Source organism: Vigna umbellata, chromosome 1 (assembly GCF_029865625.1).
Source record: "Vigna umbellata cultivar VRB3 chromosome 1, Vumbellata_1.0, whole genome shotgun sequence".
In the NCBI taxonomy this organism is placed as follows: domain Eukaryota; kingdom Viridiplantae; phylum Streptophyta; class Magnoliopsida; order Fabales; family Fabaceae; genus Vigna; species Vigna umbellata.
In genome coordinates, this window is record NC_142165.1 from 59,089,995 (window position 1) to 59,117,703 (window position 27,709).

A 27,709-nucleotide genomic window follows, 5' to 3' on the forward strand; every position below is an offset into this window, starting at 1 on the left:
AATAACGTGTAGTTAATTCTTGTCACTTTTTAATTTTAATTATGGTCTGTTACATCATCAAACTCTTCAATTGAAAACCCTAATATTAGGAATCACAATCACACTGATTACCTAGTTGAGATACGTTCTATGTTTGTTTTTTCGTTTATCACTGAGGCTAATATATGACGTTGTTTCTCTCTAAATTTCAGCATATCCTACTTCACTTTGACCATTGAAGTTCGCATACTCAGTGTTATTGCTCTTCTACTTCTGTATGCTCCTGCTTCTCGCATTTAGTATAACAATCGAAGTTAAGAACTTTGTTAATTTGGTATTTTGTTTTTTTTATAGTTGGAGTCTATTCTTGTTCTGCTTTTTGTGGCCAGAAGTAACTGTCAAGGTTGGGTAAGAAGGGAGGAAAAGGAGAAACGCGAAAATGTTCTTCCACATAGTGCTGGAGCGAAATATGCAGCTCCATCCACGCTACTTTGGTCGTAACCTTCGTGATAACCTTGTTTCCAAGCTAATGAAAGATGTGGAAGGCACTTGCAGGTGTTTTGTTCTTCATTGATATTTTTTCTTCATCGTGATTAAATGAAAAAGGAAAAAGGAAAAGTATGTATTTTTAATTATTGGATGATAATTGGGAATGTTAGTTGTAACTGTATTTTGTGATTAAATTTCATGCCAAGTATGTAATTCAGATAGTGGAACAACAAAGCATTTCTCTCTAACTGACTGTTTTGGACCTTGGATGGATTTAACATTTGGATTTTCAACTATTCTGCAGTGGTCGACATGGATTTGTGGTGGCAGTTACAGGGATAGAAAACATAGGGAAAGGGCTAATTCGTGATGGAACAGGGTTTGTGACATTTCCAGTTAAGTACCAATGTGTTGTCTTCAGACCATTTAAGGGGGAGATCTTGGAAGCTGTCGTCACCATGGTGAACAAGGTTTGGACAGTTCCTTTCTCTTTAGAGTAATTACGCTGTGTAACTCGAATTTGTGGAGATTGTGGTTTATGGCGGTTGAGTTCTGTTTTGTGCAGATGGGATTTTTTGCTGAAGCTGGACCTGTACAAATCTTTGTTTCTAACCACGTATGTATTTGTGCTTTATAATGTGATATTATATATAGATCTTCATGTCAAACACTAAAATTGTGTGTCCTTTATTATTCCTGTCTTTGGAATTTGTCTTTTATAATGTGTTATATCTAAAAGATTCTTGCTATTGTTCTTCATGCTAAACACTAAAAATTATATGTCCGTTATTATTGTTGTCATTGGAATGCCATGGAAGTTTTAGAATTTGAATGCTAAAATTATGTTTTTCATTTATTGATATTTCAAAATATTGCAAATGAGGTTTTTGGATATCCACCCCCTCCAAAGTACTTTGTAACCCCAAAATTATCCAATAGTGACTTCTAATTGGGAGAATGATGGGTACCCAGACTTTATTATTTCCTCAAAGAACTCCAAGACAGGGTCTTGGATGATCTTGCAAAGAGTCTAGACAGTTTGATCTGCCCAGAAAGTAGAATACGCACACACAACACCAGGTCTTTTGAGAAGACCTGTCTCTCCCTTCCCTTTGTCTAAAACAACACTGAAAAACTGAAGAAAACAACCTTGTCCAGACTATATATAATAGTCTATTTACAACAGCTTAACCCCCAAACAGTTATAACTGTCTATCCCCTTATTTCTTCTTACATTGACCTTCCCCCTAAACCTATCAATACCCCCTCCATGAAGTTTCACCTTGTCCTCAAGTTGAAAAGCAGGAAATTCTGTATTGATGGTTGTAGCATCTTCCCAACTGTTTTCAATGGATGGGGAGTGTTGCCATTTAAGTAAAACTTCCAAATCTCCATTGGAGAAGTGCAAACGTCTAGCAGCTCCTCTGGATAGACCTCTAACATCAAATCTTCTGTAAGCATAGGTGGAAGAGGTTGAACTGGAGTGGTTGGTTGGACAGCGCGCTTGAGGAGGGAGACAGGAAAGACTGGATGAATTCTGCTGTGAGTAGGGAGATCCAGTTTATAAGCTACAACCCCTAAGCATTCCTTGACTGTATAAAGACCGTAAAGTCTGGGCCTGGGCTTCTCATTAGGTCTGTGAGCCAACAATTTCAGACGATTGGTTGCAACTTAAGGTACAACCCAATCACCTATTTGGAATTCCACCTCCCTCCGATGTTTATTTGCCTGCACCTTATTCTGTTCCTGCACCTTATTTGCCTGCACCTTATTTGATTCACACTACCTTGGATGGGATAGTAGTACCTTTTAGCAGCAGAGGAGGGTCACAGCCATAGAGGGCCTTAAAAGGGGACATCTTTGTAGAAGCACTGTAGTTAGTATTAAACCAGAATTCTGCCCAAGACAACCACACTGGCCACTTCCTAGGATGTGTACTGGTCATGCAACGAAAATAAGTCTCTAGGCAGCGATTAACCACCTTTGTTTGGCCATTGATTGGGGATGATAGGCAGTGCTGAACTTGAGTTTTGTGGAGGCCTGTTTAAACAACTCTTTCCAAAAATTGCTTAAGAAAATATTGTCTCTATCAGAGACACTCCACTGTCAGCCCCTTAATCATCTCCTCCAATCTTCGGAACCTTCTCTGATTTTCATGTTTCTGTTCTTTCACTATTCGCTCCAACCTATCCAATCTTGCCTCCATTCTCATATTTACCATGCCTCACAACCACCACAACACCAGGAAAGAGGCTATGAATACCAATGATAGGTACCCATACTTTATTATTTCCTCAAAGAACTCCAAGACAGGTTCTTGGATGATCTTGCAAAGGGACCAGATAGTTTGGTCTGCCCAGAAAGTAGAACATCCGCACACAACACCAGGTCTTTTGAGAGGGACCTGTCTCTTCCTCCCTTTGTCTAAAACAACACTGAAAAACTGAAGAAAACAACCCTGTCCTGACTATATATAATAGTCTGTTTACAACAGCTTAACCCCCATACAGTTATAACTGTCTATCCCCTTATTTCTTCTTACTTAATCTTCCCCCTAAACCTATCAGAGAATGCCTGAATTATTTTGGGCTAGGACAGGATGACTATAGATAACTTCATTTCTAATCTATATTTTATTTAATATGTATTCTCTAGCTATTTCCTAATTCCTCTTTATGTAAAGGTGCAGAAGTGCAGGAGTGAAAAATAAAAGTGATATAACCATCTGATGTTTCTTTTATATATGAATGGTATCTCTTAGAAATTGGGCTTTAGGACATAACGCAACCCCACAAAATTGGTTTGTAAAGTGAGAACTGCCCAATCCTTATAGTATGCATATTTAGGTCATGTCCCTAGGTTGTGTTACTAAGCGCATCCCCTCACACCCAACACATTGGAAGTGCTGGAGGCTGTTCAGCAGGCTACCTAAAGAGGGTGCAATTAAGGAGGGTCAGGAGGACTGATTATAATTCAGGCGATTTTGCCAACTTTAAGTTGTAATCAAAGCTTAAATTCCCCTACATATTTTTTGCCTTCCTTCTTTTACATTCTGTTTGCTTATACTAACTAACATCAGTTTATAATGGGATCGCTGGTGGCATCTATAATTTTAAATCATAATGGGTATGCTTTAGTTTTACCATACATCTCAACCCATTAAAACTTTCCCTGTTTTTCATCAAATTAAAATAAATTACGGCATTACTTTGAAACTGAAAAGTTACAAAATGTAATTGTAGTTTTTTATACATAGATCTGTTTTTTGAGACCGTTTTTTCCCCTTTTTAGTTGATTCCGGATGATATGGAGTTCCAGTCTGGAGACATGCCAAATTACACTACTTCAGATGGATCTGTATGTATCATTTATTGCTTCCCCAATGGAAAAGAAGAGAGCAAATTATTTATATTCTGTTTGTTGTCATGCCTTATTTGATGATTATGGGTTATGTATTTATTTTAGTAAATTGGTCTTTTGCAGGTTAAGATTCAAAAAGATAGTGAAGTTAGACTAAAGATAATTGGGACTCGAGTGGATGCTACTGAAATTGTATGTACATATATTATGCATTATACTTTATTTTGTTGATTGCTGTTAATTTAAGCTCCATCAGTTTTATACTAAATTCTGTTTTGAGAAATTTAAAATAATAGAAAGATTTTTAGCTCTGTAAAGGATATAGCTTTTGTTTTTCCCACATAATTTTTCACAATCACAAATGCCTTTGAGAAGAGCCTTTCAGTTTTTGCTAATTTTAATGCATAGTTCATCTCATGACCACTATCTTTGCATTAGTCTGTCAATATCATGAAACTGGTGATTTTTTACGTCTCTGGAATGCTAATTTATGCTCTGGTTGCTGGTAAACTTAACCCTTGTCCAAAGTAATCAAACGAGGAATTTTATTACTAAGCAATGTTTCTAGCTACCAGGATGGTCTTATAAATTTACGCCCATATTTGTGGTATGCAAATAAGCATTGGCACTCCACGCTGCAAAGTAAACTCTTGAATGTCGGGAGAAAATTATGAGTAGAGATATTTTCCAGTTACTGAATGCAATCAGAATGATATTATTTTAACCACCTTGATGTCACTTGTTGCCTGTATTGTTCCCGCCATGTTTATTTGTACGCCTTGTGTGAAAGAACTCATGATGCTGATAGCCTTGTAAAACTAATATCATTTTAGAAAGCGTATGATACTAGGTTGAACGCTGTTAAGTTTTATTACTCCTGCACGTGTTGGTCTATGTTTTCCTTCCCTTCAATTGTAGTGCTATAGATATGAACTTTGCAACTGTTCAGACACAAATCAGTTTTTTCTTCGCATATTGAATATTGATGTGGTTTTAAATTTGAATGTGTTTTTTTTCAACTCACTTATCTGATATAATGCGTCTTCTTTTGGCAGTTCTGCATAGGTACCATAAAAGATGATTTCTTGGGTGTGATCAACGACCCTGCAACAGTTTAAATACCCCTTTCTGTACTCTTTTATCGTATATAGTTTACATGACTTGGGTTTTCCCACCTTGAATCCTCCAACAATATTGTGTTGTATTAGTCGACTGTTAAAAGTACCAAGTCGCTAAATTTTGGTTCCAGAATTAATATTCAACTCCACAAGTAATTTTAGGTGTGTGTAATAGCTTCAAATATAGAGGAAATTGCATTTTTATTTTTATTTCAAATTTTGCTCGATTTTTGTTTCTGTGATTTACAGAAAACTTTGTTAATTATTTTAGCATTGTATTGACGCTTTTTCATATATCGTACCAAACATTAATTTTTTGAATAATACTCTTACTTATATCCTTACAAAAACATTGTTGTAAGTTAATAAAATAGAATTATCATAGGGAATTCGATTTTTTTTTCTCTAAAATATAGAGAATTTTATTTTAATTTACGTTAAATTTTAATTAATGGTTTGAGTTTCTGTTGATTGCGGTTGAGTATTTATAGGGGATCAAATGACTTAATTTTAGTTTCTATTTGATCCAAAATCCTTATGATGTTATTTATTGAAATTTATTGACTACTTATGTATGAATTTTAATATTAAGAGAAATTAAACTATCTTGTATATTTTAAACAGATAAGATGACAAACTATTTTAAAAAATAAATCATAAGTAGAACTAAGCTTGAAAGCTTCAATAATAACTGAAATTATCATATAGAACCAAAATGTGGATCTTAGTGATTATTTTGTTATTTTATGCCATTGAGGAAGATAATTTCAGGTTTCAAATAACAATTTTGAAGCTTCCTGCTGATCTTCTACACAGAGTAATTTAAATCACATTTAAAAACAGTTAAAGTTCAAACCACTTGAGTTCAGTTTTATATTAGATCTTATGATATCATCAGCAATGACTCGATTAGACCTTTTTCATCCACATTGTTCATATGAGAACGTATAAACTTACTAGGAATAGGATCAAAATTGTCCCCAACTCATTAATTTTTCTCGATAAATCCGTATTCCAAAAAAAAGTTCCCGATTAATTATATTGTTGCTAAGTGCTAGAATCTTTTTCTTCCCTTCCTTCTTAGCTAGTTTTGGATTTTTTAAAAATATCACCACTGTTCTTAAGTTTCACAAATTTTCAAACAATAACATCATTAAGTAAAAGGCATTAATCAAATGGATTTATTTCCGGAAGCAGAAGGAGCACAATGGTCCTCGTTAAACTGTAACAAATTATCAGTTTTTCTTTCTTAATTGAAGAATTTTTCTTTTCCTTTCTTTTTTGTCGACAACATTGTGTTAGAAAACAAATCAAATTATGAAGTTCTATTTTTTCTTTGATTTGTTGCTTGAACCTCCTTTATCAAATAATTATTCATTATTTGCTTTTGGGACATTATTGGTGAGACCCCCACATGGTGGCAAGATACTGCTGGCACTTACTGCTACAGCTTCCATTTTGATGCAACAAATGTGGTTGTGCCCTTATAGTTTTTGTTGTCATAGATGATTTTTTGGCAAAGGACACATCACTTGGCTTGAGATTGTGCCTGTACTCCACAGTCACTTGTTCAAGAACTTCAACCTGAAACATGTTCAGCTTCAACTTGGGGTTCATGTGATCTCTAACAAATGCAAAAGCTAATTGATCTCTTGGGTTGAAAGCCTCCAACTCATTGAATATAAGACATGAGAATAGATTACTTCTTAGTCCATGCTTCCTCAGGATCAGTGCACTGTCTGGTACATCTGCCAATTATATTCATTCCTTAATAATTATTTTTATGAAGGTTCCAAACATAAATGAAAAAGTACATTCTTTTCTAAAGTTCATGACACTGTGGGTCATACAATTAGCTTAATTCTCCTAACAAATAGTTTAATGAGTAAATAAGTGCATTTTTACGTGTTGATATAAATTTTATCTTACGATTTTATAAAATTGGGATAGATTTAAAGTTCAATTTGTAAAATAATATCAAAATTATCCGAAATTTATTATAGTAAAATTCATTGTTTGTGTTAAGATCATTACAAGATCAATTAATGTCTAATCCTGTAGTCTATAAAATTATGGTTTGATAAGAGAAATGTATTAAAAATCCATAATAACTAAAAATAGAATGAATTTAATATATATATATATATATATATATATATATATATATATATATATATATATAAATTTTCATGTATAAGTCAATTTTATACAGTTGAGTTATACTTAAAATGTATTTCTTAATATATATGAAATTATCAATTTTTTTTATAAGTTTGGAGATTTATAATGTTTTTTTACATGTTGAACATGTCAATAATAGTTGTTAAACAAAAGAATAAAGATATTTAAAAATAAGATGCAATCAACCTGAGGAATATGGCATTTTGGTGGGACTCCATGGCTGCAATCTATTTTCACAGTAGGTCTCCATCTGCATCTTCAAGGCATTCAGATCCCACCATTTCTTCCATCTGGCAGTGGCCATTGCTTCTTCCATGGTATGAACAAAATGTGGGTGTTTTGATATAGCCATGTCTGCATTCTCAGATATAACGAGTGAATGAATGAGCAGCAATGGATCAACCATCAGTTGCAGTTTTGCATCTATCCAAACACTGAATTGGGAATTTGGAAAAAGCCTATGAACTAAATATTTTGGTATAACACCATTCATCGCTGGGTTATAATACAAATCCTCTTTCGTAACCTTCACAATTCTCCACACACCTATCTTGTATCCACTGGAATATGTTGAGATTAAGCCATGATATTGAAGCCCTTTCAGGGTAACATCATCTATGAACATGAAGAAGCAGACATTTTCTAGTGTTTGGGACCCAAGACCCCTAGGTTGTCGGATCTTGTCGTGGTCATTGAATATTGCTGAAACTACAACTACACTTTCACACTTTTCCATGGCTATTTTATCTGCATCCAGAGAAAGAAAAAAAGGATACAACATGAATTATGATACACCTTTTGAGAAGATTCACATAAACACAATACTAATAACATATAAATACCTAACATAATAATTTAACGAAAACATTTTTAAGTTTGACATAATCATATTCATATAATTGATAATGTTTATTTATATAATTGATAATGTTTATTTATATAATTGGAATTGATACATTTATTTATCATATACATCCTTAAACTTAGTTAAAAACATAGTTCTCATGAAATTATTTACTAGACCATCTCTTTTAGTTAAACTTAAATCAAAATTTTTTTCTCTTTCTTCTCCCCAAGTGTCACATTAATATGTTCTGGTGGATAATTCTTTCATATTTGTTATCTTTATTATGAATTCATCTTATCATACTCATTTATATAAATAATTCTTACTTTCTTTTTTCAAGTTTAAATATTTCTTTTAAACTTCAATATTCACCACCTAAAAATATGTTTAATTGGATAGTAATAAAAGTTTAAATACTTTATAACAACAAATTACTCTCTGTTATTTCCTTCGTTTTAATTATCATGCATTTTTTTATTATTAATTTTCTCGTTACTTTATAATTTTGGTCATATATACTTATATTGTAAACATATGTTTAGCCATCTTCTCTAATTTATACTTTCAAGTCATTCGTATATATTTGGCTTCCCTTATATATTGTTAAAATTCGAATGCGCGCATTTTTGTTTCATTTCTAAGAGAACAAAGTCCTTCATTTCAAATGCTTTTTTATCCATTATATTTTCAAATTCAAAGCTCACTTTGTTTTTCGGTTTATTGGTCAGAAATTAATCTTTGTTTAATACTAGTTTCTTATTTTTTGTTCATTAAAAAAATATTTCATAAAAATAATATTTATTATATCTTTAATAAACTAATTCAAGATATTATTAAAAAGGACACAAGACTATGTACACCTAGTCTTAAAAGATTTTTTTTTTCTTTTACTTTTGTTAGAATTTCTCATTTAATCATTATTGTATCATACATATTCCATATAACTTCAGCATAAGTTGCATAAATACTTTATTTTTTCTTCAATCTATCTCATAACATTTTTCTTAATACTTTACTAATGCTTAAGAGCCTTCACCATTTTTCATTCATTTTTTTCCAGTAAAAACAAATAAATTAAATGAGGATAATGAAATTGTCTTGATCCATATCCAAAATAAAATTTACATAAAGAAAAGTTAAAAGTAAATATTTTGAACTTAAGATTTCCTCCTACTAAAGAACATAAATCCAAACCAAGTCTTAATATTTGCCAGCTCAATTGCATACACTTATCTTTCACTCAACTCATGCATACATGAAAAGGGAGGGAGAGGAACTGACCAGAATCACTTATTGGAAATTTCTTCAAGAATCCACAAGGCACTTCACTGCTATCGTTTTGGTGATCAAAAAAAGAAAACCTTAAATGGCTACTCAGATTCCCACCGAAACTATCACCACCACCCTGCATCTGCATGTACCTCACATTTCTTGTGGAACATTCAGCGTTCCTGCTCAAATTCTGAATCTCCTTCAATACATCCCAGTAATCTGAACACAGAAACCAACACCCTTTAGCAAAAAGATGCTATCTTCATCCTAAAACAAAAAAATAGTCGCCAAAATTTTGTAGGGTCATTACAAGCCTTGGCATTGGTCCATATATAGTACCTGAAAAATTGAGAGGAGAAGAGCAGGTAGAACGTGAGGTTGAAATGGCATACTTGTGCTGTCCATAGGAAGAAGGGTAGGAGAAGAGAGAAGAAGATTTAATCAGATGAAAAGGTTCTGATCTGAAAAGGCATTTGGATTGAGAGGAAATGACGTAAAGAGCAAGGAAAAGATAGGTGAAGAAGAGATAGAACAAAGAGAAACAAAGGAAGAGATGTTTGGTAGTTGTTAATGTTATTAGGTTTTCCATGGATTGCTTTGAGTTTTTGCTTTGATTTATGGAACTTGATCAAGGAGTGATGTGATGATAAGATATTCATTGTTCCATTAACTTAAGACCCACACACATTCATTCATGGGCTATGGGACCTTCTTTGTAAGGTAGTTGTACTTCATCACCAACTTTTATCACCCAAGAATGTTCTCAATTGCAATAATGATGTAAATTAGTAAAAGCACATATGCACTTTATTAATTTAATTGAAATGTAATTTATATGTTTGACTTAAAAGTGCTTAATTTTGTTTTCTTTTTCTAGTTTATAAAAACCATGTTTTAGATAATAGAGTTGAAAAAAAAAGTGCAACTAAAAGGAAGGAAATAAAAATTATTTAGAGATGTTGTACTTTTTATTCTTTAAATTATAAAAAGGTTTAAAATTACTTTTGATCACACAGTCTTGTCAATTTGTAATTTTGGTGCCTATAATTTTTTTTTTTAAAAATAGTAAAAGTTTTCAAAATTAAGCAATTTTAGTGTAGTGTAATATATAATCTAATTACAAAAAATACTAACACATTTTTCATGATCACGATATTAAAACTTATCAATAAGCATTATTGCTAATATTTTATTTGAATAACTAGTATTGTTATAATTTATAGATATGTTAACATTTTTGTTGTTAGAAATTTAGAAAAAATGTGGACTTAAGTTCACTTGATCTTCTAGGTTCGCAAAATTAATTTTTTTTTGGTGCAGCATAATATATGATTTAATGCTACCATAACATACTTTTGTAATAACAATATTAAAGCTTGTCATTAAAATTTGACATAAATATTTTATGTAAATAAGTAATTAAAATTGTCATCAAATTGAAAAATATTAATAATGGACTTAAATTGCTTAATTTAATAAAAACTAATAATTAAATTTTAGACACAGAAGAAAAATCATGTATTTATAAAATTACAAAAACCAAAAAGTGGATTTAAGCAAAAAAAAGAAAAGAAGAAGAGTATTATAGTATAACAAAATTACTTACTGTAAAAAAAGAAGTCATATGTAAAATTAACTTTTTTTTTTATAGCAACCAAAATTATACATTCACCATACTATACAAGAAGATAAAACCTTTTAAAAACTAAAAGAAGTGACATAGCTTAAAGTTTTAAATGTAGAATTAAAAATTAGTTTACTTACCAGTTTGAACAGGTTTTTAGAACTGCTATCTGATTGCTGAAAGGAACTAGCTTTTACTGAGAATCAAGTTTGCTGATTTCAATTCCATGATTGTTCATTCGCTAGCCCTCAATCATACGTAGCCAAGCCAGTTATGCGGATTATGGTCGGGTGAGTGTTCCTTGGTGCTTTTGAATAACTTTATATCTGTCAATATCAACCAGATTCCATTCATAACAAACCCATATACACTCTTATAGTCTAATCAAACACTCCATTTTTATCATTTCTATACACAATTTTATCATAATTTAAAGGACCTTCCAATCATCAAATATTGGTTAATAATTAACTTTAAAGTAATGTGACTTGAACTAAACTAAACTGTATTTATGTTGTCACTCAGTTTATTGTGTTTGGTCGAGAAAATTTGATAGAGTAATTAATTTATTCAGAGAATTTGATTTTTTTTTTGGAATAAAATGATTTGTTTGGATGAGAAAATTAGAAAAAATTGAAATTGAGAAATTTTAGAAAATTATTTTAAATAATTAAAATAGAATTTGAAATTGACTAAAAAAAAGAAAATTGAAATTCCATAAATTATGAAATTTTTTATTGGTCAAAATGAAAAAAGTTCAATAAAGTTGATTCATATTGACCTTTCATTTAGGCTAATTTAGCTTGTGTTGAGTTGGCTTGAGCTGAAGGTCATATTAAGTCAGCTCAAACTTGTTACTAATGAGGAGCATTGATATCTTGAAGATAATGATTTTGATGATGTTACAAAGTGAAGAATAAGAAGACTTCTCTTGTATGAGAGTTTAAAAGCATTTATGCATAAGAGAAGACATCAAGATCGAACGATAGACTTCATGACCGAGCGGTAAAGTTATGATCAAGACCAAGCAGTGGAAGGCATGACCGTGAATGAACGGTCGTATCAAATTAAGGTTGAACGGTCACTAAGCAGTTGAAGGCCGAACGACATATAATAGATAAAGGTCGAACACTTTTCATGGCTGAATACAGCTAGAAGACCGAATGGTCGATAAAGACCGAATATTGTTCATTGCCGAACACAGTTAGAAGACCGAACGATACCTATATGTCAACAACTGAACGGTCACTATCAGTCAAAGACCGAACGATATGTAGTAGTTGAAGGCTTGGCAGTGTATAGCAGTTAAAGACCGAACACACTTCAGGACCGAACGAAGTTGAACATTGGTGAAACTGAGTAATACCGAACGATCACTAACACTGGCCAAACACAAGTTGAAGACCGAATGACAGAAGGCAATCAGGGCTCAAACCGAGGTAGAAGGAGGTGAAGAACTGGAACCGATCAGTTGAATAATAAATATTCTAAATTATTTCAAGTCTCGCAGATAATCGATTATCACTTATAATAATCGATTATCACTGGCAGTTGTAATGCATTTCTTCAGTTTCGGACTAGTAAGCTATATATACCTTTGTTAAACACTTTAGAAAGGTATCTAAGTCATTTGAGAATATAGTGTGATCTGAGGAAGTTCTCAAGTGTTAGTTCATTGCTCTTGTCAAGTCTTGTGAATAGGTGATAACAGTTGAAAAACTGTTATTTTTATGCTTAAAATTGATACCAAAAGCAACCTTTAAGACTTAGAAACTAGCTTAGAATCATGCTTCTGCTTATATTTTTGGAAATAAGAGAGTTGGACAGATTTATGCTTGATTTCCTTGTTTTATGCAGGTTTTAGGATGATTTTGATGAAAGAAGTGAAGTAGGACAGAGATGGAATCAGAAAAGAACTCAAAAAGTACAAAAGAAGAGAAGCCGCGAGTATCGCTCAACGCCAATTACCGCTAAGCGACACTTCTGAAGACTCGTTGGCACCGCTGAGGGGTAAAAATGCAGCTGAGGGGAAGAATTGATGACGCGCTGGTGCCGCTGAGCACCATTATTTTGGGCCTGGGCCTACTTTTCTGTAATTTTTAGAACTCTATATAAGGTTTTAGGTGACATAGGGTTAGTAATTTTGGTAGAGAACGAAGCAAACACACACCTCTTCACCCCTTGGAGGAAGATTTTGAATGCTAAGGCTACCTACTCAACTTTCTAGGGTTTTATCCTTCACTCTTTCATTATTTTTCATCTAGTTTCACCATGAATATGGTGAACTAAACTTGTATTGTTGTTGGGGAATCAATGTAATCTTTTGAAGCTCTCATATATGGAATTTGTGTTTAAACATCTTATTTGAGATACATGCTTTCTTTCATTAATAGTTAGGGTTTTTCCTCTTTACTTAAAGCATTCATTGTTTAACTCATTCAATGTCATGATTATTGGTTTTGTCGATATGGACAAATACGGGGATATCTAGATCCGGGGAAACTCTCCCAACAGTAGTATAAACCTAGACATAGGAGTATGATGGTTGGTTGCCTTTAAGCTTCTGTTCATTATAATGCATGATTAAATGCTAAGGAGACAAGACATTGGAAACTAGTGATTATGATTAGCCTTTCTTCACCGAGACATCGGGTTTAAGGTAATTTAGAGAGTTGCATTAACATTGATGAAAAAAATGATGAATTCCTAAATATATGAGAGTGGATAAGATGAAATTGATAAACCCCAACAACATACTCATCCATATAATTCGTTCCAAGTGTTTTGTTCTTCTTTTCCATTGATCAAATTCATGCATACATGTTTACTTTTTGTATTTTGCATTAGAAACCCCAAAGTAATTGTTTTACAAGTCTTAAATAATCAAACAATCATATAACTAACTAGGCCGTGAGTCCTTTGGTCTTACCAAGTTTATTACTTGATACGATTCGGTCACACTTGTCGAGGTTTAACAAGTTTTTGGCATCGTTTTCGGTGTTAAAAATATTATCACTGGCAGTTGTAATGCATCTCTTCAATTTCGGACCAGTAGGCTATATATACCTTTGCCAAATACTTTAGAAAGGTATCTAAGTCATTTGAGTATACAGTGTGATCTGAGGAAGTTCTCAAGTGTTAGTTCATTGCTCTTGTCAAGTCTTGTGAATAGGAGAAGCTCGCGCTTTGTGTGTCAAAGGTCGGAGCGGTTCTCTTCAAGTTGACAGAACTGTTTTCTTCTGGTTCGTTGGTCGAAGGAAGATATTTGCTGCATTGTTCCTGTTCGTCTATCGAAGGAAAGTGTTCGGTGCTTGCTTCTAGTTCATTTGTCGAAAGAAGTTTCCTTCTGGTTCGTTCGTCGAAGGAAGGTTTTATCATTCTTATTTCATTCACTATATTGTAATCTGTAAAATTGTTTTTAGTGAAAAAGTTAATCACTATTCATAGTGATTAACGACTGGACGTAGAATCTTTTGATTCGAACCAGGATAAAAATCATTTTGTGTGATTTTTTCGACTCCCTACACTCTTTACATTTTCTGCACTTCAATTGTTTGATAAAACGTTTAAGAGAAAATTAAAGGAACCATTTTTAAAATTGATCGAACAAGCTCTTTCCTTTTAACAATCTGTATCGTACTCTATTTTTGATATTTCTGCTGCGCAAACATCGGTACCAGTTGTTCCAACAATTGGTATGAGAGCTTGATTTGATATTATTTCAATTTTTTCGAAAATGACCGGTCATCAAAATCAAGTATATGTTGAGGGTGCTTCCATCAACATACCACCTCTTTTTACTAGTGATAACTATGCCTTCTAGAAAGTCAGAATGGAAATTATTATGGGGTCTGTTGACAGAGGCATCTGGGAAGCTGTACTAAATGGTCCTTATATTCCTAAAAATTCAGTTGATAGTGTGGAAGTAGAAAAACCATATTTTTTGTGGACTGTGGATGAAAACAAAATGGTACAATATGATGTTAAGGCCAAAAATATAATCTTATCTACACTAACCCTTGAGGAATTCTTTAAGGTTTCTATTTATAAAAGTGCTCAGAAAATATGGGAATTTTTAGAAGTCACTCATGATGAAGTGTCAAATGTGGCTAAGTTGACCTGTTCAAATTCAAGCTCTACATCAAACTCCTCAAGCTCAAGCAATTCTAATGAGCACAAAAATTTGTGCTTGATGGCCAACGATGAATCATCTAGAAGCAAATTCTTGAAGAAAAAGAAGGACAATCAAGGCTCCCCATCAAGCTTTAAATGTTATTGATGTGGTGAAAGAGGCCATGTGAAAGTTGATTGTCCAAACATCAAGAAAAGTGAAGAAAGAGAGAAAAAGAAAACTCACAAAGAGAAGAAGGCTTACATTGCTTGGAATGATAATGACTCATTTAGCTCAAGTGTTTCAGATGAAGAAGCAAACTTGTGTTTGACGGTTATTACTGATGACACTTGTTAACACTTCGGCAAGTGTACCGAATCGTATCAAGTAATAATAATTGGTAAGACCAAGTACCGTTTCCCTAGAGACTCACGACCTAAACATTCATATGGTTTCTTGATTAATTAGGACTTGTAACCGAAGTCATTGTGTTTATAGTAAGGAAAATAAATATGAATGCAAGTGTTGATCAATTGGATTGAAAGATGAAAAAATGATTGATATAAAATATGGAATGATTATGTTGTTGGGGTTTCCAACTTATCCTATCCACTCTCATGTATTAACGAATTCATCTTCTTCATTAATGTTAATGCCTCTTTCTAATTTACCTTAAACCTGATGTCTTGGTGAAGAAAGCCTACTCCTAATTACTAGTTCATAATGTCTTGTATCCCTAGCAATTAATCATGCATTACATTCGCACAGAAGCTTAAAGGCAACCAACACTCCTATCCCTATGTCTAGGTAATATTGCTTTTGAAAGAATTTCCCCAATTCTAGATTTTCTCGTATGTGTCCATAGCGACAAAATGAATAATCATGCAATTGAATGAGTTAAACAAAGTATGCATAAAGTAAAGAGGAAAAACCTAACAATTAATGAAGTAAAGCATTTTATAATAAGAATCAATTCAATACATAAAAGTTTCAAAAGATTACATTGTTTCCCCAACAACAATGGAGGTTTAGTTCACCATAGACATGGTAAACTAGATGAAAATAATGGAATATAAAACCCTAAAAGTTGAAGATGGGAGCTTCCGCATCCAAAATCCGCCTCCAAGGGGTGAAAGGAGTGTATTTTTGCCTCTTTTTGTCCAAAGATATGAACCCTAGAACATCCAAAACCTTAAATAGTTCATTACAAATACAAAAAATAAGCCTAAGCCCACGTCGTCAGCGCCCCAAAAGGGCACTTAGAGGTAGTTGCGACACTCTTTTGAGCCTCAATGATGGCTCCCAAGCGTGAAACAGTGCTTTCAAAACCAAACTAGCGCTCAGCGGTGGAGCCCAAGTGTGAAACAGTGCTTTCAGAACTAAGTTGGCGCTCAGCGGTGGCGCCCAGGCGTGAAACAGTGGTTGCACTTCCAGACTGGCGCTAGCGCTGGCGCCTAGGCATGAAACAATGGTTCTTCTATCTGCCATTTTTCCAACCTTTCATGACTCCAGCTCCTTGCTACTTCAACTTCTTCATCCAATTCATTTTAATTTCTGTCAGAATAAGGAAAAATAAGTATAAAACCCATTCAACTCTCTTATTATCATAACTTAATCAAAAACATGATTTCAAGCTAGTTTCTAAGTCATAAAAAGGGTGTTTTTAATATCAAAATTAAGTATAAAAATAACAGTTTTTCAATCGTTATCAACACTGCAAGCCAAGTAAGTTCCTCTAGCTTTGAAACTAGTGAGTTTGATTTGCAAAAAGCTTTTCTTGAATTGCTAAATGAATCTGAAAAATTGGATGCTGCTCATAAAAATTTGAAAAATGAGTTTAAGGAATTAAAAATTAAATATGAAAAGCATTAGATGAAGAAGTCATACTAAGAAATAAAGTTATTAATCTTGAAATTAAATTGTTTGAGTCTATTGCAAATGAACAACCTGTTGAATGTTTATCTTGTAAGACTTATATGTTTGACATTGACATACTTAAGAACTTACTTGCTAAAGCAACCAAGTCTAACTCATATGCTCCAACTAGCTTTAAAAGAAATAATTTTAGAAACAAAAGCATGCATCAACATAAGAAACCACAAAATAGGAGAACACATAGAGTTTGGGTTAAAAAAGGAACAATTGTAAAAACCAAACTGCATGGTGTTTGTTGCTTCTATTGTATGAAAAAGGGACATACTTCAAACAAATGTAGAATAAAACATTATGGAATTTCAAATGAAAAATATGCATGGGTTAAAGTTGTCAAATGATGTTTGCTTGCATGTACTAACCCCAAGGACCCAAATGAGATTGTGGGGACCAAACCTCTCTTGGTTGGTTTTGCAGGTTAAGTTCTCAAAAGGAGAGGAGAGCTCCATGGTATTTTGCTTTTGGAATTGATGCTCTAGGCCAGAAAGTGACTCCATCAAATGGCCTTCAAAGCCTTGGTTCGAGCTCCATGTGTTTGAGCTAAGTGTTGTTTGAACTGTGTTGTTGCACTTTGTTCGGCTTATCTTTTTGATCTTCCATTACTTGATTACTGTTATATTCATTTCTATTTGGGCAAATGATATGTCCATCACTGGTTCATTCATCCTGTTGTGTGTTCTTGTCTGTTTACACATTTTAACCAGTGAAGTTCTTTTATTTGAGACATTCATGTACTGAATTTCATTTTTGTTATGTCATGTGCATTGTTATTTTAGTGCTTTGTTTTTAATTATAAAATTGAATATGTGTTTAACTGGTTTAGTATTCAATTTCACGAGAACTTTGAAGTTAGCCTTGGTGTAATATCTGTCAAGCTTCAAAAGTAATGAAAGATTCATTTGGATGAGCTGGCTGACAGATTTCCATTGGCATTTTTGAATGATTAAGTCATTTGACGATTGAATTGGCATTTTTGTTTCTTATTTATCAATTTGTGGTTGTCCTGTTTTGTATCTAATGTTTGATTGCTTAGACATGCCAATCTTGTTTAAGAAGCTGCTTCATTCTGGTTTCTGAAATCTGAAAGAAAGGTTTATGTGCTTGGTAGCATTGGAGGTGGTGGTGGTTTGAAAGATTCTTCAGCCTTAAACTGCCAAGAAGAATTTCCATTCAAAACTTTTCATTAGTGTATCCTCAGTTTCTCAAGAAAAGCTTGAGTGTAGTTGATTAAGATGGGGGATAAAATCCTTTAAACCAAGATAAATAATTTTATTGAATTAAATCTGATTACTGCATATTGTTGTTTTAATTTTCGTATATGATGTTTTGATTTGCAGAGCTGAATTCATGAGGTTGAACAAATTGGGATATGAGAGTGCATGAATCATATTTGTTATTTGGGAAGTTGTAAATTGTGATGTCAAAGCTAGTTTTGAACTAATTGTGCTAGCTGTAATGCTTCATGTTAAACTTGAAGGAGCTGTGATGTGATCATATTCATTTGAGCTACTATTGCGTTCATTGTAGTTTATAAATTGGTTGCTGAATCATTAATATCTTAATTGTTTGAAAAGTGATTGTCGATTTCATGGGTTAACTGAGTAAGCTGAAAACTGAATTTTAATTGCATATTTAAGGGGGTGTCTTTACTTTATGACTTTTGAAGAGAATTGGGAGAAATAACTGTCTTAGAAGTAAAAACAAATTCATAAGAGTTTTAATTTTTCGTAAGTCTAGCGTATTTAATCGATTATTACATCGAATAATCGATTATCCTCGAGTTCAATCAAAACTGATTTTTTTTAAAATATAGAGGATAGGCTAGATGAGGTCTAGAATAGTGACTGAACGACAACCTAGGCAGCCGAACGGTTCATATGGTACACAGGGAGAAGTACGTTAGTTACCGAACGATTTTTATGAATTACACAATAATTGGTTTTTCTTTCTTTTAATTAAACCGGACGGTTCATTTGGTAGATTTAGTTTCTCTTGTTATATTTTCTTGCATAAATTGATTTTTTAAGGGGGAGAACATTTTGAAGGGGAGTACTTCTACTTGCTTTTTGCTTATGATAAAAAAGGGGGAGAAGAACAAACCGAACAAACTCCTAGGACAATTACTACTAACCTGTTTGTAAGTTTGTATTCTATGTAGATACACAAAGATGCTTTTATACAAGGAATTTTTTATCATCATAAAAAAGGGGGAGATTGTTACAATGAGGAGCATTGGTATCTTGAAGATAATGATTTTGATGATGTTACAAAGTGAAGAATAAGAAGACTTCTATTGTATGAGATTTTAAAAGCATTTCTGCATAAGAGAAGACATCAAGACCGAACGGTAGACTTCATGACCAAAACCAAGCAGTGGAAGGCATGACCGTGACCTAACGGTCATATCAAATTAAGGTTAAACGGTCACTACGCAGTTGAAGACCGAACACTGTTCATGGTCGAATACAGCTAGAAGACCGAATTGTCGATAAAGACCGAATATTGTTCATGGCCGAACACAGTTAGAAGATCGAACGGTACCTATATGTCAACAGCCGAACGATCACTATCAATCAAAGACCGAACGGTATGTAGTAGTTGAAGGCTTGACAATGTATAACAGTTCAAGACCGAACACAGGGTGAACACTGGCCGAACACAGTTCAGGACCGAACGAAGTTGAACATTGGTGAAACTGAGTAATACCGAACGGTCACTAACACTGGCCGAACACAAGTTGAAGACCGAACGATAGAAGGTAATCAGGGCTCAAACCGAACGATAGAAGGAGGTGAAGAACTGGAACCGATCGGTTGAATAATAAATATTCTAAATTATTTCAAGTCTCACAGATAATCGATTATCACTTATAATAATCGTTTATCACTAGTAGTTGTAATGCTCTTCAGTTTCGGACCAGTAGGCTATATATACCTTTGCCAAACACTTTAGAAAGGTATCTAAGTCATTTGAGAATACAGTATGATCTGAGGAAGTTCTCAAGTGTTAGTTCATTGCTCTTGTCAAGTCTTGTGAATAGGAGAAACTCACGTTTTGTGTGTCAAAGGTCGGAGCAGTTCTCTTCAAGTTGGCAGAGTTGTTTTCTTCTGGTTCGTTGGTCGAAGGAAGATATTTGCTGCACTGTTCCGGTTCGTTTGTCGAAGGAAAATGTTTGCTGCTTGCTTCCAGTTCGTTTGTCAAAGGAAGTTTCCTTCCGGTTCGTCTGTCAAAGGAATGTTTTATCATTCTTATTTCATTTACTATATTGTAATCTGTAAAATTGTTTTTAGTGAAAAAGTTAATCACTATTCATAGTGATTAACAACTAAACGTAGAATCTTTTGATTCGAACCAGGATAAAAATCATTTGTGTGATTTTTTCTACTCCCTGCACTCTTTATATTTTCTGTACATCAACTGTTTGATAAAACTTTTAAGAGAAAATTAAAGGAACCATTTTTAAAATTGACCGAACAAGCTCTTATTTTATAACAATTAGTATCGTACTCTGTTTTTGATATTTTCGCTGCACAAAAATCGGTACCGATTGTTCCTACAAGATTGAAGGTTGAGCTAAGTCGGATCTGAACCAGATGTCAAGTCAAGTAAGGCCCGGGTTGAAGGTAAACCAAGTTGAGTCTGGGGGAAGGTTGAGTCAAGTTAGAATCTAATCGAAGGTCGTACCGAGTGGTCCGGATCGAAGATCGAGCCGAGTAAACTCGGGTTGAAGCTCGTATCGAGTGGCCCATATTGAATATGGAGTCAAGTGGACTCAGCCGAAAGTAAAGCCAAGTTGTCTCGAGCTAAAGGTTGAGCTTGAGTTGGACTAAGAAAAAGGTTAAGTCGAGTCGGCCAAGACCAAAGGTTAAGCCAAGTTAAGCATGTAGCAAGATAAGGATTTCAAGTTCAAGTCGAAAGTCAAGTCGAGTCGAACTTGGACCAAAGTTTGAGAAAATTTTTCTTACAACAAAAATTGGGACGAGTGGATTGGATTGAAGATTGAAATGAATCCGCGCATGTTAAAGGTCAAGATAAATTAACATAGGTTGAAGGTTAAATTGAACTAAGTCAACTTAAACCAAAAAATAAGATAAGTTATTAAAATTTCTTTAAAATAGAGTTTTTTTTAAAAAAGAAAATAAATTATTTTATCTAAAAAATTAAAATCTAAAATATTTTGAATTACTCATCTACATCAACTATTTAAAAAAATGAAGAAAATTTAATTTTAAATAATTTATAGATACTGTATATTTTAGTTTTGGTTGAATCCATCTTCCAAACCCAGAGTTAATGTAAATATTGCTTGTAAAAAGTTTTGTGATAACCCAATTGTCCCATTATTTAGTATAGTTTTTCTTGTTGATAAAGGCAAATGTTTCGGTGCTCGTTAAAAAAAAAAACCATAATAATCGTAAAGTCTCTAACTTTATTACCATTGTTGCAATCTATAATGGTTTCTCTATTTAGGTCTTCTGATTCCTCGTCACGGTCGAGGCTCCGGCTACTCAGCCACCATCTTTAGTTTCTCAGACTCCAAAAATTTCACAGGATTCGGCTGGTGTAAATCAAGCTCAAATGCGGTTTCAATGATTTTCGGTGGTGTGACACTTTAGGTGACTTTGAATTTGATATAAAGCTGAGATGGGAACATTTGAAATTATTATATGATTAGCTATTAGTAGATCCACATGGAGAGACACCAAAACATTTACAAAAAAAAAAAAAAACCACAAACATTTAAGAAGTAGCCATGATAATTTGTTCGTCACCAATATCTACATTCAAAGACCTCTACTATAGGTATATGAAATACACTAGAGCCATTTGCAATTGATAAGCTAATGTGGTAAGAAAATGAGATATCAACGTGTTAAGAACTAGCATTTAATACTGCTAAATGGCTACTAACGTTTTGTATAACAACATAGTTAGCACAATAGGAATTCTATTGTAGAGGTAGGACTTGTAGGTGATTTAGACCAGAAGGTAGTATTGCACTGGTCAATATTTTGATGAAATACGTTATGTTCTTACGAGTGTGTATAAGAGTTGAGTCACCTTTAAGATATTTTAACTGATAAGAAAAATATAAAATAAGTAATCTTCTACCAAAGAGTCAAAGGCCAAAATTAAAAAAACTTGTACAATCCCAACTTTTTCCCTACCAAGGTTCTGACGTGATTTTTTTGTTAGGTATATGTTGCTTTAGCTAGTGTTGCTAATATTTCTTTACTCTTTTGCAAAGAAGGGGGTGGGGGCTTCTAATTTAAAGTTGTCTCTGGGTATCAATGAATCTCTCAGCATTGTGATGAAAGCCTTAGATCAATATAATCCTAATCAAGTAAATCCTACAAGAATCTCAACATCTATAACGTTGTTTGATTTCGTTTATCTTTGCAGTAAACCTAGGAAAAGCTCCATATATATAATATATATATAGTAGTAACCCTATTTGAGCTTGAAGCTTCACTTTGATCCATATTCCTGCAATTCTTTCACCAAATTTTCCACATACAGAAGCTAGCTTTTCTGCGAGTTGGTCCATGACAAAGAACAAGGTTAATTTAAATGAGTATTCCTCACGAGTTAAGAGCATAAACAAAAAACTAAAAGATATAAAAAGGTTTCTGAAGTGTCACACAAACATACTCATGATTCTATTCTAGTCCTGGTAGATAGGCAAAGAAATTCAATTTTTTGTGTCCAACCATTCCCTTGTTTTAAGCAAAGATTTATTCCAACACGTGATTAGCAAGGTGAGGCTATAGTGAAGTTAACGAAAGGCTAATGTGTAAAAAAGAAGCAAAGAAATTATGCCCACCTTCTTTTTTTCAGCTTTCTTTCAAAGCACAAAATAGATACCTCCCTTCAAACTTTCCTTCAAAGATGTACAAATTTCATTCCGAAGCATTTTAGATTTGCATGATAAATAGTAGTAGTAATACACTGCTTCTGCTTACACATTATTTGACCTTGAATAATTTCCATCAGATGGAATCTGCTATCTCCCTACGTTACTGTCCCTTTCCCTACAGCTCCAAAGGATTTCAAAGTGCAAGTTCTATCAGATTTCATCTCAGGTTAAACCATGCCACACCTCTTTGTGCTCCTCAATTTTCTGCCACCAGACACCCAGTTACACGTTCAGTTTGGCATGCGAATTGCACGTTTGAAAGATTCTCCCAGCCCACCCAGAAGGAGGGAAGAGGCAGCAAAATTCTGAGAGGGGTTACAGGAGCTTCTCTTTTGCTGGCATGTGTTCTTGGATTGTTTAACTTTAAGATGAATCCAAAACTCACCACTGCTCATGCTTCTCGGTATGAAGATTATTTTAATTCATCCATGTCTGAGAATGACGTTGATCCATCTCACCTTGAGGGCAAAGGAAGAGATGCTCTTAAGTCATTGTTGAAAATAATGAAAGATGCACAAGTTCAAAATGAGAATGAGATAATCCCTTCCCAGTTTAGCAAGCTTGGACCTAGCCAACAAGAAGTTAACACCCTTAAGGTTTTCTTCTTTTGCTGTAATATAGTACTGCTTCTAGATTTTGTTGTGAATGAAGTGAAACACTGAAGCTTGATGCTGCTTTATTTAAAACAATGAAGAGCAATAACGTCAAAACTAATTTGTTAATTATTACCTGATAATCTCTTTTTGTTCAATGTGTCTTGCTTCTTTCTGATTTTCAGTGTATTGCTATTCGTGAAAGCAAATCTCAGAAGGGACGTGAAGCACTGAAGAAACTGCAAGAACAATACGAAAAGTGCAAGGATAACAAGATTCCAGAGGCACAAGAGTACCTTGGAGCGGCTTTGGTAGAAGTTTTCCTCCTTCTCCAGGTATGAACAGAAAACATAATTTACCTTATATTTTTGATATTATACAAATTAGTTATAAAGTTTTTAATTTCATTAATTTTGCCTTTTTAAGTAATTATTTCTACTCGATCCGATAGACCCCATGTTAAAGAGTGCAGTGGTCTAAATAAGACTATTTTAAATTTCTTTATTAAGAAATAACTTATATATATTTGGACTATATTATAACTATATTTTGGTAGTTTAATATTTTTTTATTATTGTTTATTATTTATTATTTATTATATATTATATTGTTATTATATTTTTATGTAAATATTATTGTAATAGGTACGTAAACTCATTATTTATGTTGATTTTATAAACGCTAGTATTTTTCAAGAAATATTTATTTTATAAATACTCATATATATTATGATAAATCTTGATATAAATAAAGAATAAATTTTTTAATTTCATTAATTTTTTTAATGATTTAGGTAATTATTTCTATTTGATCTAGACATATTAAAAAGTGCGGTCCAATCCCGGAATATGAGTGTCTGATCTTGTGGTCTAATAAGACTATTTTAAGTCTCTTTTAAGAAATAACTTATATCTATTTGGGCTGTATTATTATATTATAACTATATTTCAATCGTTTAATATTTTTTATTATTGTTTATTATTTATTATTTATTATATTTTTTAGGTAAATATTATAATAGGAACACATACTCATGATTTATTTTGATTTTATAAACATAACTAATATTTTTTAAGAAATATTTATTTTCTAAATACTCACATACATATGATAAATCTAATATACATAAATATTTTAACTTTTTTATTGACTTGATTATCGAATAATCTTTTATAAATGTATCTTCCTTTCTCGGAGTAGCTCAAATTCCATGTAAGAACCATGCTTAAAGTAATTCAACACTTCTTTGATTTACTAATTGTTTTTATTAATATTTTTTAAATTAAAATTTTAAATGATTAGATGTTAATTGTATATTAACATTATTTATTTTAATAAATCGATATGATTATTACTAAACACCAAAAACATCAAACACATCTTGTATTAACCAATTCAAACAAAATTAATAAAATTAAATTTTGACTATATTTTTTTTCCTATTGTACTAATCACAAAATATGTTACGAATTGTTATAGTAAACCAATTATTTACTCATTTTGTTTATAATTAAATGAAAAGTATATTAAAATAAAAGCCACCTTTATGAAATATTATACTCCCTCAATTTTTTTATTTATATATTTATAAATATTTGTTAGTGTTAGTTTTATATTCCAATTATATTTTACATTTACTTTTTTTTAAAATATTTTATAGATAGACAAAAATAAAAGTAACAAGTATCTTAAGAAAGAATATTAAGTATCTCTCATAAATTTATGTATTTTTAATTGACTATTAAAATGTTTTATATTCTTTAATGAATTTTCATTATAATTAATCAACATTGAATCTCTTAATTTATTATTATTCCTATTATTTTGTATTAATAACATGTGGATATAAGAAAATATGATGAAAAGGTCAATTAACAAAAACATTAAAAAGATAAAAATTCAATTAAAAAATATAAAATTTTTGAATAGTCAAATGAAATAAAAAAAATAAATTAGTAAGATAAAGAATTTGACTGATTAAGAGAAAAAGGATAAAATAAAATAATTTTTTAATTAATTAAAATTAATTTATACATAAATTTACTTAAGTTTACCGTTATAGTTTATATGTTTATCTTTTATTATATATGTTATACGATACATAAAATAAAAATATTTGGATAGAAAAGCAAATATTAAGAAGAAAAAAAGAGTGTGCAGTGATAAAATAGTTGGGATCGTACTTGATTGTAGGAAAATTTGGAGGAGGCCCGTGAAATACTTGACCACCAAATCTTCCGACTGCTAAAATCCGAGCCTAAAATGATTAGCGGTAAGAACGCTAATAATAAGGTAACCCCAAAAGAGGTTAGTGAATTTTATCCCTAATTTATTTATTTATATATATATAAGCAAATAAAATGAAAAATATATAAGAAAAGAATATACTCTTAAGATTTATTTTACTAAAGATAGTGTTGATGGTTTATATGATTTTTCTTTTATAATTTATTCATGAAGAATCTCTTAATATTGAAAAAAACTAATCAATTAATTTTAGTAAAATACTCTTTTTTATTTGTAAGATTCAAAATTGAGATTTTATAATAGGACATTCAAAATACTCCCTCTGCCATTTTATTGCTGATGTTAAATTGTATCCTATTAATTAAGTAATTAATTATATTAGCTAAAGAATTAATAAATACTTTTATTAGAAATGCATAAAGTATATTGCAGTTAAAATCATTATGAATTGATAAAGAAAATGCTAACTTGTAATTAGTATGGTTTTTCTTAGCATATGTTCACATGTCGGAGTGAAGACTTAAATCTTGATATGCATGATATTCGTAAAAGAAAGAGATATATCAAATTATGCATAAATAATTAAAATTAAAATATTTATTATTTTAACATATCAAATAGTCTCATATTACTTAAAAATTAAATTAATGATAGTTTAAATGTATTTTTTTAATAAACTTAAGTTTACAATTTTATAATTTAATTTTACCTAATCTATAGTTATTTTTCTGACTCTATATAAAGACAAAATAGAAGAAAATAAATACATAAGGAAAAATAGTAATTAAGATTTATTTTTGTGTAAATCTCAGAAATGGGATGAACTATTAAACCTTTACAATAATTCTGGATCTGGGTTAAGGAGAGTGGTGATAGCTAAATGGATTCTTTACAAGGTTAGTCATGAATTTTGAATTTTGAATTTTAAATTTTAAATTTTGAATCAGAAAAAAAAGTTGAGAAGATAAACAAAGTCATTGAAAGTTAGTAGAAGTGTTGTTTAAGATGAATTTGATGAAGATTAAAGTGTAAAGTGAATGATGTGCAGGCCATTGTACACACAATGTTGGAAGACAACGGAGCACGGAAATGGGGTAATAAGGAAGCACTTGAATGGAGAAAAACATTCATCAAAACATTTTAATCAATCGTACCTTTATTTTCATTCCTCTTTCTTTCACTTCACAACATCAATAATTTATCTTTGATTTATTATTTTAATCTATTTCATTTTATGTAATAGTTGATATTTAATTATAGGTTTAAACTCTCGGACCATCATCGTATTTATATGAGAATCTCAAATGAGTCATCATATTTTCAACTCTCTCAATTAGGTCCATATATCTGTAAAATATCTCAATTGGGTCCAAATATTTGTAAAATTGAGCCAATTTTGCCATAACCGTTAAATTGTCACAAACAGTGTTAAAATGTATTGAGATGGATATAGTGAGGTGGATATTTTATTAAAAAAAATATGCTGACAGTGATGACGTGGAATTTAATGAATTAAAAAAAAGTAGAAAAATTATACAAACAGAAAAAAAGGGGGAAAATAGCTTGCATTCAGAAAAATCACATAGACCCAATTTGAAAAACCCTTTGAACCCTCGCCACTGCCCTTATCATGCTTGTCGTCATCTCCTTTGCAAAACTCTAGTCCCGGAAAGCCGCCGCAAAGACGCTACCATGGTCGAATCGCGCCACTAAAAAATCCTAAGTCGTGCTTCCATGACCACAACCAGAACGCTCCGCACCTCCATCAAAGCACATAAACCTAATCACGTTTCTCCTTATCAAGACGCCATGCCTTCGCCATTAAACACCACCGTGAGACACTGCACGGAGGCAACACTAAACTTATCTCATCCAATGACCTCCACAATTTCTCCATCTTTTAGCTACTATAAATGTTACAATAGTTTTTTTTATTTCTATCATTTAATCAATTTTAGCAGAGAATTGTCTTTGAATTGGAAAACCTGCAGTGGAGTCAAACGAAAATTTTAGCAGAGAATTCCTCAATTTTATCATTT

General features: G+C 32.2%; 2 protein-coding genes and 1 pseudogene across 6 annotated transcripts; 2 read left to right on the forward strand and 1 right to left on the reverse strand.

Annotated features, from left to right (window-relative positions):
• Positions 1 to 93: 93 nt before the first annotated feature.
• LOC124831021 (DNA-directed RNA polymerase II subunit RPB7) lies at positions 94 to 5,163 on the forward strand. Of its 2 annotated transcripts, none has more exons than XM_088103928.1 (7): positions 94 to 254; positions 334 to 534; positions 773 to 938; positions 1,034 to 1,084; positions 3,760 to 3,825; positions 3,952 to 4,020; positions 4,884 to 5,163. In XM_088103928.1, the coding sequence occupies exons 2-7, from the start codon at positions 419 to 421 to the stop codon at positions 4,944 to 4,946; spliced, it is 531 nt and encodes a 176-aa protein (XP_087960054.1). In that variant the 5' UTR covers positions 94 to 254; positions 334 to 418; the 3' UTR covers positions 4,947 to 5,163. The 2 variants fall into 2 exon arrangements, with proteins under 2 accessions (XP_087960054.1, XP_087960055.1); XM_088103929.1 differs by having other exon boundaries at positions 103 to 254; positions 369 to 534.
• A 1,005-nt stretch (positions 5,164 to 6,168) lies between these two features.
• On the reverse strand, positions 6,169 to 9,835 carry LOC124831022 (alkaline ceramidase TOD1-like; annotated as a pseudogene). Its single transcript, XR_015785844.1, has 4 exons — positions 9,586 to 9,835; positions 9,256 to 9,465; positions 7,314 to 7,874; positions 6,169 to 6,694 (listed from the first exon to the last, which is right to left on the reverse strand). The product of XR_015785844.1 is annotated as an alkaline ceramidase TOD1-like (transcript).
• A 12,800-nt stretch (positions 9,836 to 22,635) lies between these two features.
• LOC148205901 (uncharacterized) lies at positions 22,636 to 26,994 on the forward strand. 3 transcript variants are annotated; one of them, XM_088112421.1, is made up of 5 exons: positions 22,636 to 23,426; positions 23,609 to 23,758; positions 25,617 to 25,715; positions 26,483 to 26,566; positions 26,719 to 26,994. In XM_088112421.1, exons 1-5 carry the CDS (start codon positions 22,839 to 22,841, stop codon positions 26,812 to 26,814), a joined length of 1,017 nt encoding a protein of 338 aa, XP_087968547.1. In that variant the 5' UTR covers positions 22,636 to 22,838; the 3' UTR covers positions 26,815 to 26,994. The 3 variants fall into 3 exon arrangements, with proteins under 3 accessions (XP_087968547.1, XP_087968550.1, XP_087968545.1); XM_088112419.1 differs by having other exon boundaries at positions 22,656 to 23,426; positions 25,617 to 25,730; XM_088112424.1 differs by lacking the exon at positions 26,483 to 26,566 and having other exon boundaries at positions 25,617 to 25,730.
• The last annotated feature ends 715 nt before the right edge of the window (positions 26,995 to 27,709 follow it).